This window comes from Lygodium microphyllum, chromosome 18, assembly GCF_053477565.2.
Source record: "Lygodium microphyllum isolate KBCC chromosome 18, Lygodium_microphyllum_v1.1.10, whole genome shotgun sequence".
In the NCBI taxonomy this organism is placed as follows: Eukaryota; Viridiplantae; Streptophyta; class Polypodiopsida; order Schizaeales; family Lygodiaceae; genus Lygodium; species Lygodium microphyllum.
In genome coordinates this window covers 131,544,725-131,558,799 of record NC_141152.1, presented here as the reverse complement: position 1 = coordinate 131,558,799, position 14,075 = coordinate 131,544,725, and the positions used below count along the sequence as shown (strand labels likewise).

The 14,075-nt window shown below is 41.3% G+C and overlaps 1 protein-coding gene across 4 annotated transcripts in view; it reads left to right on the top strand.

Moving 5' to 3' along the window:
* Positions 1-14,075, top strand: part of LOC148021388 (Trimeric LpxA-like enzyme) — a 148,676-nt gene that overhangs the window by 73,830 nt on the left and 60,771 nt on the right. For all 4 annotated transcript variants that reach the window (XM_087699247.1, XM_087699248.1, XM_087699246.1 and 1 more), the window contains one exon: positions 7,872-8,019. In XM_087699247.1, the coding sequence (XP_087555373.1) occupies positions 7,872-8,019 (148 nt within the window). The remainder of the gene's footprint in view (positions 1-7,871; positions 8,020-14,075) is intronic.

The following is a 14,075-nucleotide window of genomic DNA, read 5'->3' as shown; positions in this document are numbered from 1 at the left end:
TTGCTGGTCATTTATGACAGCAAGAGCGATTGGTTAGCAGGAAGAGATTGAAGAATCTCAAGTTGTACTCCTTCCAATGGAATGAAGCTAAAGAAATACCGCAAGGGGCGCTAGTTTTGGGGCCAACAGGGAGTCTACTGTCCAAGACTGTTATGGTAAAGTGTGTATTTCATTTTATATGCATTTATTTATTGCTGTAATTAACTCTTAAATCAGGTTATCACCACCCTATCCAAGAAGGAAGGCTGGTTTCAAATGCAGTCTTTATATCAAGCTAGTGTACAGTCCATTCATAATGGGCAACCAAAGCAACCATAGACAGAATGGTAGTCATGTGGGATGTAGGAGCAAATGCCTACTCATAGTCAATGCCTTTCTTTTGTGCATAGCCTTTGGCCACAAGCTTGGCTTTATACTTGTCAATAGATCCATCTACATTTCTTTTCAGCTTATAGATCCATGTTGTACCAATGGCTTTCTTCTCAGTAGGCAATGTCACTAAATCATATGTTAGATTCTTTATAATAGAATCAAATTCAGCTTGTATTGTTGCCATCCAATGCACACTTTGTTGTGCATTCTCAAAACATGCAGGCTCCTCATCAAGTGTATATGCTCCCATAACAAACTCCATTGTATTAGCATGATCATGCAGATGAGCTTATCTTCTAGTACGACCAGCAATAGGACCATCCAAATGACTATCTTTCACAGTCTGCAAATAACATCTAGGCATTTGCCTAGCTTCCTGACTATGTACAAGCTCGTTCTGAACTTCAAATTCAGCATCTTGCTGAATTATCAGATAAGCCATAGGCTGATTTTCACCAATGGAGTAGCTGGTTGAACATTAAGTTTAGTTTTTGAAGCTCCAGCTATATCACCAAAAGAAATGGGCAGCAACCCTTCAAATACATCATTGGCAGCTTGATATGTATCAAAACCAGCAAGGGATAATTCTAATTTTTCATAAAAAAGCACATTCCTACTGACAAATACCTTCTTAGAGACATGATCATATAATTTATATTCTTTGCTTTTTCTCCGTCGTGTGCTGCATGCAACTCCCGTCTCATGCTTGTCCTTTAGCGTCTTTTTTCTCCATTCCACCTTGCATGCAGCTCCCGCCTCCTGCTTCTCCTTCATCTTCCTTTTCTTTATTCTTTGTTCTTTCTTTCTTCTCTCTTCCCTTTCTTCTTTCTCCTTTCTCTTTGACTTCAGTTCCCTTTCTTTTTTCTTCTCTCTTCTTCCCTCTCCTCTTGCTTCTTTTCTAGCCTCTTCTCTTTCTTCTTGAATCTTCACTAAGCTCTCTTCTCTACTTGCACCACAATGGGACGTCCTAAATTTGTGGGATGGGTAGAGGTGGAGGTTATCATCTATGAAAGCAAAAATTGGGGCTTTGGTGGAATTAAGGTGAGGAGATGCAAGCACTGCAACAATGTTTATAAAGGACCTGCTCCATAGTTGAAAGCTTATCTCTTGAATATTCCAGAGCAAGGGATTGCTGCCTGTAATGGTAGCATCCCACACGATGTGGTTGTTGGGATGGGCAGAGACCTGGAGGCCTTTCATCGAGCAAAAAAATTTCGGTTGGGAATTCAAAGGGAAGATGAAAATGCTCATATGAGGCTGCTTGCTTTTGTTGTAGATTCATCTCCGAATGTTGGGTTACCTAGAGCTACATCAACTCAACTAAATCCTATCACATCTCCCTCTCCAAACATGCCAATGTATTTTAGGTCTCTAATTATGAAAGCATGCTTACCAAACAAAAGATAACAAAGTTGGCTAAAATTGAAGGATAAAAGGCCTAGAAGGGCTGTTGGGCAATACTTTTTTGGATGTAATGTGCCGCATGATCATGCATGAAAGGGAGCCTTCATCAATATTTTGAGTACAGTGGTGGTAGAGGTAGGTGACACCTTCAAGCCCCTATTCTATGAGACACTTTGTACAGGGGAGTTGAATGTTGTCTCTTGTGGATAAGCTTTAAATTTGAATTCAGATAAATTAGATGCTTGAGTTAGTCATGAGATAAACAATGTCTTTTCTTTGTGTGTATGGCTGCAAATAAACTCCGCTTTCTTGCACAATTTCTTGATGAACAATGTTGTGAGGGAACCCTCAAGGCAATACCTTGAAGTTGGGGGCATGAGTTACCATTCTTCTCGCACCAAGTAACGGGCATGAGTTGTGAATCTTAAATACTAGCGCGTGCATTCTTAAAGTGAGGCTTAAGAGGATATGTAGATGCCACAAGCTGCCCCTCATTTGTGTCCTACAAGACAGGATTTTTCTCCACTTTGCAAACATAAAAAGTCCATCGTGAGTTAAGCTCATCATCATGCTTTTGCCCCACATTCCTCCAATAAGGATGCAAGATGTTAGTAACAGCATGGATTGGGTGATAAAACCAATCCCATCTATCGTGCCATACCCCCTTGATTTCATTCATCTTGCAAGTGGGTAGAGAGATTATTTCCAGGTACTAAGTCCTAAAAGAAGTCCATTGGATTATAAACACTTAAAATACAAAATGAACCAAGAGCTTGAGAATAAAGGTTTCTAATTATGGTGTAAGATGAGTGTGCATGTATCAAAGACACTACCCACGTTTTTCATGAACTTGTAGATGAGCCCCATGGGGCATCTCTCGGAGTCAAAAAGTTTCAATTCAAGAATGAAAGGCTCCATGGACTTGGTAATGCCTTTGCATCATGCCAAAAGCTCGCCTCATGGATAAGATTCTCAAACAAGAGTCCTTTGGGAGTGTACCTCTTAGGCCATGCAAGCCACCTCGATACAACAATCATGCATTTGAATCCAGTCTAACATTTGTCATGAGGACATGTATTTTTACAACCTCACTTAACATGTGGATTAAATTTTAACCACATGGTTAAGTACATGTTGCACATGTGAGGTGTAGCTGGGGTTAGAGTAAATTTACAAGCTCAAGACCCGAAGAAATCACGTGATGTCAAAGGGAAAAGTTGCTATAAGTTATGTCACACAGGTAGTTGGTGGTATTTGGTGCCCGTTAATGGCCTAGGTCATTCATTTAGCCATAAGTGTTAGTTGGTGACACTAGAGAAGTGGTGTTTAATGGTACTTAACGCCAATTTGATGGTCAAAGATAGTGCAAACACTCTTGAGAATGGAAGTCACCCAGCCAATTTAATTGTTGACTAGTCAGATTATTTTTTAGGGCACCGAAATAATTATTAGATTAATTTTCAGTATTTAAAGATTGAAAAGTAATATTTAATTATGGATAATGTTGAAAAAACCATATGGGAAGGTTGCCACTTGTCAAAAATACGTCTTTAGAGGCTGGAGAGAGGCGTTTTAGTCTATTCAGCCTTCAAGAGAGGGGGAGGAGATGCTGCTGGTCTGATTTGCAGCCATTGGAGGAGCTTGTGAGGTAGCCAAGGGTAGGAGAAGACCAATCAACAGTAGGTGAGAGCATCTACAGGTTGTTGAGACAAGGTAGTAGCAATAAATGACTGATTTTTGTCAGTTCTTTGCATCTACAAGTTGTTGAGATAGGGCAGCAGCAGTAAATGACAGATTTTCTTTAGTTCTTTGCGAAGAAAATCAAAATTCTCTCCTTAGGATTCTCTCTCATCTCCTGGCCTTTCTACATCCTTGCTCCGAAGATTACAGCATTGAGATCACTAGAGGCTGAGAAATTTCAAATTTATCTGCTGTAAACCCTAATTTGCAGCAGAAATTAGGGTTTAGCAGTAGCCTCCGGAAGTTTGCCAGAAATTGGAAGCTCCAAGACTTGGATTCAATAAGGTTGAAGTTTTTTTTAGTGAAATTCAAGGGGAGAGACCAGCAAATGAATGAATTTGGGGCATTATTGATCTTCATCAAAGTAGGTGAAGGCGAATTGATTGCCCGAATCACGGGGCTAATGAGATTGAAGACTTGCTAGTCATTTTGGACAAGGGGGAGTTGGAATACCGAAAGGGATTGGGAGAATCCCATTGTACATGAACTTTGTCTTCAATTAAGGTAAATAAATATCGAAAGGGGCCCCAATTTTGGGAGCAACGGGGTGTCGATGTCCAAGATTATATGATAAAGTGTGCATTTTAGTTTTGTGAATTTGTTAATTGCTGTAAATAGTGCTTAATCAAGTTATTTAGCACCCTATCTGAGGAGAAAGGCCGGTTTCACATTTGACAAGCTTCTGTAGTACAATGAGAAGACAGACAAATCTTGTACAAGGCTTTGCCAATTGTAAGTCACAATCAGCCCTAAAAATTCCAAGGGCATATGGCTTGGAAATTCTTTTAGATCACATTAAGAAGGGCCCTTACTGCTTAGTCTCTTCCCTTATTATAGTTTTCTCTCCTTAAAACACAACATGTGTTTTTAAAAGCTTTTACGTTCTGAACCATAATGAAAAGCCTTATTGTTTTTCTCTTTAAATGTTTTTGTCTTTTCGCTTGTAATGCAAGCTGCCCCATTCGTGGTCTCTAACTCAAGTCTTAAACTTGGGTTGCCCAACTATTTTTGACCTTATTGACTTTAGTGAAGCCATCTTTGTTTGCAATACATGGCCTGCGTTGCTATCTATAAGAGCAAAAAAGCCAAGTTCAATATATACAAAATCACCGAAAATTCAGCCTCCTTTATCACATTAGCCTCCCATCTAAGCTTCCCTATGTCCTCAATAAGAAGATCACAAGAGAGTGATGCACATGGTACCCAACAAATGTGTGGAAAGTCCCTCTCTACATAAGACCTTGCTAGTTTGCAATTGGTTGCATTATCTGTTATCCCTGATACCACCTTTGCAGCACCAACCTCCACAATCACAGCTCTTAGGTGCTCATAGATAGATTGTGCTGTGTGAATCTGCTGAGCCATCTATGCTTGTCAAGAAGGTAGTACCAATACAAGAAGAAAGCCGGATATTAGTAAGAGGGCATTGCTTGGTATTAGACCATCTGTCACATAGCATGGTACCATCCATACTTCACCCATGCAGCCTTGAAAGGCTCGAAATCCCATGTCCAATACTTCAGCCTTCAAGTCCCTTGTATGAAGTATCTCATAGAATAGGGGCTTGAAGGAGTCACCTGCTTTTGCCAACAGCCCTTCTAGGCTTTTCATGCTTGAATTTTAGCCAACTTTGTTGCAATGTCCCTTTCTTCCCCTTTTGTTTGGTAAGCATGCTTTGAGAATTAGAGGGTTAAAATACATTTGCACTTACATTGGCGTTTGGAGAGGGAGATGTGATAGGATTTGGTTGAGTTGGTGTAACTCTAAATGACCCAATGTTTGGAGATCAATCTGGAGTAGATGGGGGCTGCCTCATACGAGTATTTTCATCTTCCCTTTGGATGTTTAATGGAAAATTTTTTGGTCAATGGAAGGCCTCTGGATCTCTGCTCATTGCAACAATCACATTGTTTGGGATGTCGACATTACAAGCAGCAATCCCTTGCCTTGGAATATTTAAGAGATGAGCTTTCAAGCATGGAGCACTTCCTTTGTAAACATTGCTGCAGCATCTACATGCCTTTATTCCATTTGAGCCCTAGTTTTTGCTTTCATCCATGATAACCTCCACCTCTGCCCATCCTGCAGATTTAGGGGGTCACATTGTGGTGCAAGCAGAGAAGAGAGCTTAGAGAATATTGAAGAAGAAAGAGAAGAAGTTGGTAGAAGAGAAGGAAGAGGAGAGGGAAGAAGAGAGGAGAAAGAAGAAAGGGGAGAAAAGAAGAAGAGAGAGGAGAAAGAAGAAAGGGAAGAGAAAAGGGACCCTTTTTTGCATGAAGGATGTCCTGTTTTCTTCATTTCTGAATTGAAGTACAAGGGCCCTCTTTTTGCTCACCCTATTTCCCACTCTCCATGCCTTGTTAAATGGAAGTGGGTCCTCCTTGTGTCCCAACAGCATACAAAGCCTTTCTCCATGCCAATGATACGTATATCGAGGCATCATGCTTGCCTTACCTTTCCTCCTCAATGGTACTATTTATTATCAAACCATCTTCCTTTTTGTTTGTCTTGTTTCACCTCCTTTCTCATATGTTTCTGAACCACCTCCACAGTGCTTTGTTGCTTGGCTTCAAACTGACCTTGCAAATTCTTGGTCATTTCTTCCTTCAATGCCATGATATTCTTGGTCTTGCTTGATATTCCCCTCATTTCGGGGCAGTTCTTAAGTATGGAGACTTCCTCTTCTAGTTGTTGAATATCTTCAAGGCAGCAATAGAGAGGTTGCATGGAGCCTATAAAGGGTTACAGGATGGCGGGTGCAAAGTAGGCACAGGCACAACAGAAAATGGTGGGCAGGTTATACATGCCGTAAATGAGGGATGTTGGGCTGCTGGGTGGCGACTGCTTAAGATGCTGTGGCTGAAGGTGCTAGAGTGACGGCAGGCACAGGCAGCAATGCTGTGAGGGATTCCATGTGGTGGTGGAACTGACGTGGCAATTTCTGCAAGGCCGGCAGCACAGTGGCTTTGATACCATTGTTCGATCAAATGCGTAGCTCATTAGATAGGAAGTGGAGTAGAGAGAGAGAGAGTGAGAGGAGACACAGAGAGAGGTGTGAATTGGTACTTTCACTATAATGAATCACAAGTAATGAAAGTACAAGGTGCAACCCGAAGGTCATATAGACCTACACAGTGAAATGTGTTTACACAATGAAAGTACAGGGTGCACTCATACCAGAATGGCTTAGAGGAAAATACAAGGTGTATTGAACAACCTGTTTGTTGCCTGCAGTTCCCTTGCCCTTACACTATATGCCCATCCTACATTTTTATTTATTTTTCACACAAGCATAGTGAGACTAACAACACTTGTCATATGCAACAGGTGTATTGGTGCTCTTTGCTAGCAGTCATGTTCAAGAGAGCCCATGCAAGGGTTCCTCCAATTTAGCCACTAAGATAATCATGCCAATTCTCAAACCAGGAGATCTCTTAGAGCCCAAAGGCTACAAGATGATCATAACTAGCCACATGATGGCCAAAATACTTGGTTATATTCTTGTACATCAATTGAGCAGATGGTTTGAGAGGCATTGTTACTGGGGAATCAGACAGGCTGACTTCAAAGCATTTTACTGTGTGGTTGATCATACTTCGACAGTATGCACTGGCATTGTGGAGAGTTTGGCAGAGAATGGAGAAAATATTTCTGTTTTGTGTATTGCTAGAAGGCATTTGACATGGTACCTGGGCCAGACTTTTACATTAACTCCATAACATAGGAGAGTGCAGTATGGCTGAAGATGATATGGGGGATCCTCACACTTCATGACTTTGTGGTAAGTGGGGTACTGCCCCTAGGAAGTCCAGACTAGGTCTAACCACTCTCACTTGCACACACCCCATAACTAACACTACTCACAAACCCCTCAACAAGAAGCTCCTCCTCCTCCCCCACATCCCTTCTTTGTCTTCTTGCTCTCAAGCTCTCTTGAATCAGCACTGATTCTTCCACAAGGCTGTGAAAGGCAGTCGTACACTAGTCCGTTGTAAATCTTGCTGTTAACAAGTTATGTGAGTGCTCCAGTATGCCCAAAATTTGTATCAACCAAAGAACAGAAAGTGGAAAAATTGAACCAGTTGGTGATTGTTGACAAGATTTATATGTATTGCTATTAGGGGTGTAAAGAGTATGAGATTGTTGAGTTTCAACATTGAGGTGCACGAGTATAAGATTGTGGAGTTTCAACATTGAGGTGCTTCACCATGCTCATTATTAGAAACATTTGTGTCGTTCTGCAGTCTGCTTGTATCATCATCAATCTCTAGATTGTGAAGCTATATGTCAGCTGTTGAAGAGACACCTTCATGTTTTTTGATAGGAATCATGCTTAATGGTTGGTATGCATGCAGGTTGTTGTGGGGCAGAATTTTACAGTCCCAGCATATTCAAAGATTTCTTTGATTCCTCAGCCTACTGAGGAGGACAGCAGCGATGAAGAGCTGGAGTATGTGGAGGGTGCAAGTGTTACTTCAGAGAGCCCCTCCAAACCTGTGCAAGGTGCTGTTCCTATCATATATCAAATTTGTGTTTTCTGGTGCACTTTTTTTGCTTCTTACCTCTAAGCATTCATGTGATCATGTATCTTTATATAAAATGCAATGTGGGCTTATTCATTATGTTGCCTCATGTGTAGAAATTTATTTTTACATTTTTTGTTGGGCTCTTCAAGGACAATATTTTCATTAGGTGAGTTGATTATATGTCTCTCTGCAAGCATGTGGTTAGAACTATTCTTGGTTAGAGAGAAGAATACAGCAGGTCCTATATGGAGAGGGGTTCTTTTCTTTCTGCAGAACTAGAGATGGATGTGTTCCACATGGCATGTCCTTTTACATGCCAGCAATTTTATCGTAGGGGGATTTCTTGGGGTGCTATGGATAGAATTTTCTTTTCTTTGAAAAGAAAACATGGGCATTGGAATTTGTCACATAAACATGAGAACAAGTGCAATACCAAGGGTGTATTGCTCTTAGTGTGACCAATATTAGTGCTCCACTTTCCCTCCCCACATGACAAGATGATAAATGAATGAGAAGAGGGGGTCGCTTTACATAGCTCAAGTAATGCCATGAAAAGGGGCTAGGTTGGCCATCAACTAGTCCCAACCATAATCAGGCTAGGTAGGTCAGAAATGTGCCATCCAACCATAGACCCTATGGGTAACAACAGTAACAACAAATGAATCACGGAGAGCCCATCTTTGGGGTATTAGACTAGTGCTTGATGGAGCCCATTTTTGGGTTATTAGACTAGTGCTTGATGTGCCTTGGTGAAAACAATGAAGTTGATGTTGATCATACTCAAGCCTTGATCAAATAAAGTAGAAGTTGCCAAATCTCTTTCCATGTAATGGACAACCTTGGTCCTTGTGGAAGCACATTATTTCCATGGATTCACTGCCTTCAGCCATCTTGCCAAAGGGGTCCCTCATATTAGAACCAACTTGGAGCAAAGCTAGCTTGCTGTCGGACATGTCCCCCATGGACCCAAAGGCACACTAGCTCTAGGATTTGAAAATTGTTGGATAAATGATGCAAATAGAAAGCCATGCACAGGGAACCGCCATATTAGACTGTTATATGTGAGGCATGGATGACCCATTATCACCATGCACTTGCAATTGATTCTATAGTCATGTTATTCTTAGTTGCCAAACTAGAATCGAAGTCAGAGTCGAGATGAGGATGAAGAGTTAGAGCCACCCTTGCACTTTGCCTCCTCCTTGGAAGCCGCTAGTTTCTTGCAGTCCTTGCTGTGATGCCCCTTCTTACTGTAGAAATGTCACTTCTCCTTATTGTATGGCCAGTTTTGGCACGAGACGGGTTACGGAAGTATTGCTTGTAACTTCAAAATAGACTTATGCTTGAGCAACATAGATGTCACATGCTGAAAGCTTACCAACTGAGATGAGGTTTGAGCCCTCAAGGCATTCACCACATCATCATACTTAGGAGGGAGCTTACCAACTGAGATGAGGTTTGCACCCATGCTCTGATGGCAATTGTGTGTAGGCATCAATTGTTCAAGGAAATCGTGCAGAGAATTTCTCACCTCATAGTGAATGGTTTGGAGCTGACAAAAAGGGTGGCAGCCTGCATGGTGGATGGAGGCTTGTATATGAGCCACAGTTGTTACCCACACCCCGAGAGACATCCCCGAAAGTAACTCATTGGTAGGAATCAAGGCATCCTCTTGAAACTCGTCCTGATCAAATTCATCAAAATAGATAGATGCCTTTAGTAGTAAGCTGTCAATTCCCCATAAATCAACACAAAGCTCAGCAGTTAACAGTTCAAAGTTCAACGATCGTGGGTATGTGCATGTGTCCATGAGAACAGGTGCAAGAGTGAGTGGAGTTTGTCAAAGCAACGTGAAAGAACCCTTTGTAAAGGATAAAAACATTGGAGTAGTGCAGGCAGTTACTACAACTGCAGTAAGAACACAACCCGATGCAGGTATGGCAGACTACTGGAAGACTTGTTTAAAAAAAGGCACGGCGAATGATGACATGGTGCAGTCTACATCTTTAGGATAGGTTGGCTTTGTAAGAACAGGGAGGAGTAAAATGCAAGGAAGATGGACCAATCACTTTGAACACACCTATTAATGATCTTGAAACAGTAGAAAGTAGACTATTAGGTTAGGGTTCAACAGCGCCCGGGACACACACACACACATAGTGAACAAGTGAACAACAAGAGAGGAGAGTGTTGGAATGCCATATCCACTATGAGAGAATGATATAAAAGTACAATCCCTAGGTACTAAGTACCACACCCACTGACGGGTGTTGGAAAAAACCCTTCTCTAGTTAGAAGGTAAAAAGTGTGAGTGGATAAGGGAGCGTTCACACTCAAACTTAGGAGGAAGATGATAAGTGTAACAAACCCCACTCGAGTGAATGATGTGAACGTATATAGGGAATAGGCAGAGAAATCCCCAAATGGTATGAAGCATAGAGCCTTGCGAAAGGCTTTAAAGTTCTCTTTAGAGGGAGCTTTCATAGATTGCTTCTTGCTCAGCCAAGAAATACATGAATCACCAAGCATGAAATAATTACCACTAGTGGATCCCCTCGTGTCAAAACAACCAGCCCAATCACTATTTGTGAATGCATGCAAGAAAAGAGTAGTGCGTTTACGATAAAAAAGGCCGAATGTTTGAGTGCCTTTGAGATAAGGAAAGACATGTTTAATTGCTTGTCAAAGTGTAGCACCAGGGCTGTGCATAAAGCGTGCCAATTGAGAGACCCCAAACTAAATATTTGGCCATGTATTACACAAATAGAATAAACAATGAATAACTTGCTGATAAAGAGAAGCATGAAATGGTTCTCTTTCATCCTCATGTGTAAACCTATGGCTTGTCTCAATGGTAGTAGAGATAAGCTTGTAGTCTTGCATTTGATAATGCTTAAGAATTCGTCCGATTTACCTAGATTGTTCGAAAGTAATGCCCCTCTCAACTGCAGTAAACGATATGCCAAGATAGTAGTGCAAGCAACCAAGATCTCTCACATCAAAAGCATGCTGCAATTCAGCTTTTAAGGCTGAAATCTGTGTCTCATGAGGTCCAGTCAAGAGCACATTATCCACATAAAGAATGAGAATCAAGAGATGTTGAGAAATATGCAATTACACCCATATGTGCCTCTTTGTATGGAATAGCTAGGCAAGGAACATGTAGCTCCATCTCGGAAGAGTTGCCTTTATCCCATAGGCATAGTGGAGGAAAGTGGTACCATCCTGTAACTATGAAAGAGTGTACTTGACAATCATTTGAATGCAATGCTATTGTACTTTGTAGCTTCAGCCTTATCCATGTCTATTCAAGATTGTGTTTATGAGTGTAAGAATCTTGTCCAGTCATTAGGCATCATGCTTCTCATCACTCACTTCCAACCTCTATAGCTAACCTTGCTCAAGATTCGTGTTTCTTAACAAGAGGCTATCCCCATCTTTGTGGACATAAAATGTGTTGTCAGTGTGTGAATTATTGAAGCCAAGAGCAATCAAGTATGTACGTATCTTTTTATACCATGTCCTAGGTGGTTGCTTTAAACCATAGACGGCTTGATATGCAAACGTAACTCTTTGCTTCTTGAACCTTTTTAAACCCTAGAGGTTGAGTCACATAAACCTTCTCATCAGGATCAACATTGAGAAAAGCAGTCTTTACATCCAATTGATTGATGGTGGTCATACGTGAAGTGGATGCAAATGTGTCATCATAGTCAATTTCATATTGGACATGCCCTTTGGCTACAAGATGTCTCTTGTAGCTATCAATGCTACTATTAGATCTAAGTTTTAATTTGTAAATGCACTTTGTGCCTATAGCATGCTTGCCAATAGCCTAGTCACATAACTTTTATGTGCCATTTTTATGAATAGAGTTTATTTTTGATTGTATAGTTGCCATAAAACAATGTTTTCAAACACACAACATCCTTTCGTGGCTTGTACGTATCATATGCAAATGTACAAAAGGGGGGATCCATTGTACATGCAACAATGCTTCATATGCAATCCAAGGCATCAGTCAAATTTTCATTATTACACTAGGTGGAAAACTATCATGCATGAAAAGGTCATGTATATGGCAAGTATAAAGAGAAATTTGCATTTAGTTTCAACCATTTCATTTGCTAGCTCTCTGGTTAAATTCCACATGGATCGATGTAATGTCTATGGTTGTAGTGATATGCATTCCCTCATTGTCACTAGCCCATTGTACAATGGGCTCTAGACTCTAATTTCCAAGTATTGTTAGTAATAAGTATACTTACTTGTAATTTGTAAATTGTGGTTGTAGGTTGGCCCCTCAAATATGATGCAAGTTGTTACCGACAATGCATCGAAATGTCGGCGCATGGGTCGTGTGCTCGAGTCCAAGTTCCTTACGATTGTGTGGACTCCATGCACATTGGGAAGCTCAAGTGGGTGAAGAGAGTTGTCCGCAAAGCTACATCAATTGTCACATTCTTCACGATAAAGGTAAAGATGCTTGCGATGTATCATGAGCATAGCACATTGGAGTTAAAGAAGCCTTCTTCAAGTTACTTTGCTTACATGTGGTTATTGCTGGAGCGCCTTTATGAGGTGCGGTGCGCCGGACAGTGGTGTCCATTCTATGGAATGAGTGGGATAAGTATGAGATAGAGGAGACCAAAGATATGTAATACTTGTGACTTAACGTGCAGTTTTGGCAAAAAGTCCGTGACGTTGTCATTGTCGTGAATCCCTTTTATAGGGTGTTACGTACGAGTGATTGCGAGGGGTTTTCCATAGGCCTTCTCGTTCACTTCTTTAGAGCAGCATTGGGGGAGGCACATGCTTGTACAGTGATCACAGAGACACAACGTGCAGATGTTTTAGAGATAGTAGAGGGGAGATGGGCGTGGATGCATAATCCCATCCATGGTTTTGCGGCATTGGTACATTTGGTCTATAAGTAACCGGAGGTCATGGATGATAGAGAGTTCCGTTTGGACCAGCTTGCTTATTTGACTCGTGTGATCCTTGTGGATGATCACAATGCAATGCTGGAGGAGCTAGGATGGTACCCAGATCAGAGAGGGCATGTGGCTTTTGCTTCTCCCACTTGTTGGAGGAGAGAGTCACTTGTGAAGCCTTTATTTTAGTGGCAAAACTTTGGATACACACTGGAGACCCTTCAGCCCTTAGCCATGAGGGTCCTTGCTCAGGATTGCTCTTCGGGTGCATGTGAGAGAAACCGGAGTGCCTATTCTCTCATTTACACAAAGATTCGCAATCGGCTTAGCACATGACAGTTAGAGCGGCTAGTCTACTGCCGCACTAGCTTACGCATGATTACAGCTATGATGAGCATGGGTAGTTCGAAGCAGGTAAAATTTAAACACTTAACCATAACATTTAAATTTTAAAATTTGTTGTTTTAACTTTTAAACTTTGAACTTTGAAGTTTATACTTTACAATTTAGACTTTAGCATTTACAATGATTAATCTTACGTGCATCATTACATTATGTAAGTGAATGTTGATATATTCAAGTTGATGGGCGATACTCTTTCGAGTATAGATAAGGAGGTGGACAAGGAGGAGGAGATGATTTTTGCAGAGCTCTATAGAGAGCTTATAGCAACAGATACTCGTGACTCTCGCAGTTAGCATGCTCGTGGGTGAGAAGTTCAAGTAGGTGGTAGTAGGGGCATGGTCATTCGACGCCCTCCATCATCGAGGGGTGGTTCAAGTGGCTTGTAGACATAGGTAAGGTGGGGCTCTAGTAGCTCACATCCTGTGCCTCATGATGACCTCCCTCCCTTGTCTACACAGCCACCACCTAGGGAGCCATCATCTGATGATGATGGTAACCTCATCAGTGAGGATGAGTATGAGTGTGTCTCATCATCGGATGTTGAGGAGTCATCTTCAGACTCTCTTCATGAGCACTTAGATGGTTCTGATGATGATGATGATGATAGTGATGCCTCATCATAGATTCATATGACATAGGTCTCTTTTTTTTGTATCAGATATACTAAACTGTAGTTGTATTGTATGTTTTGCAC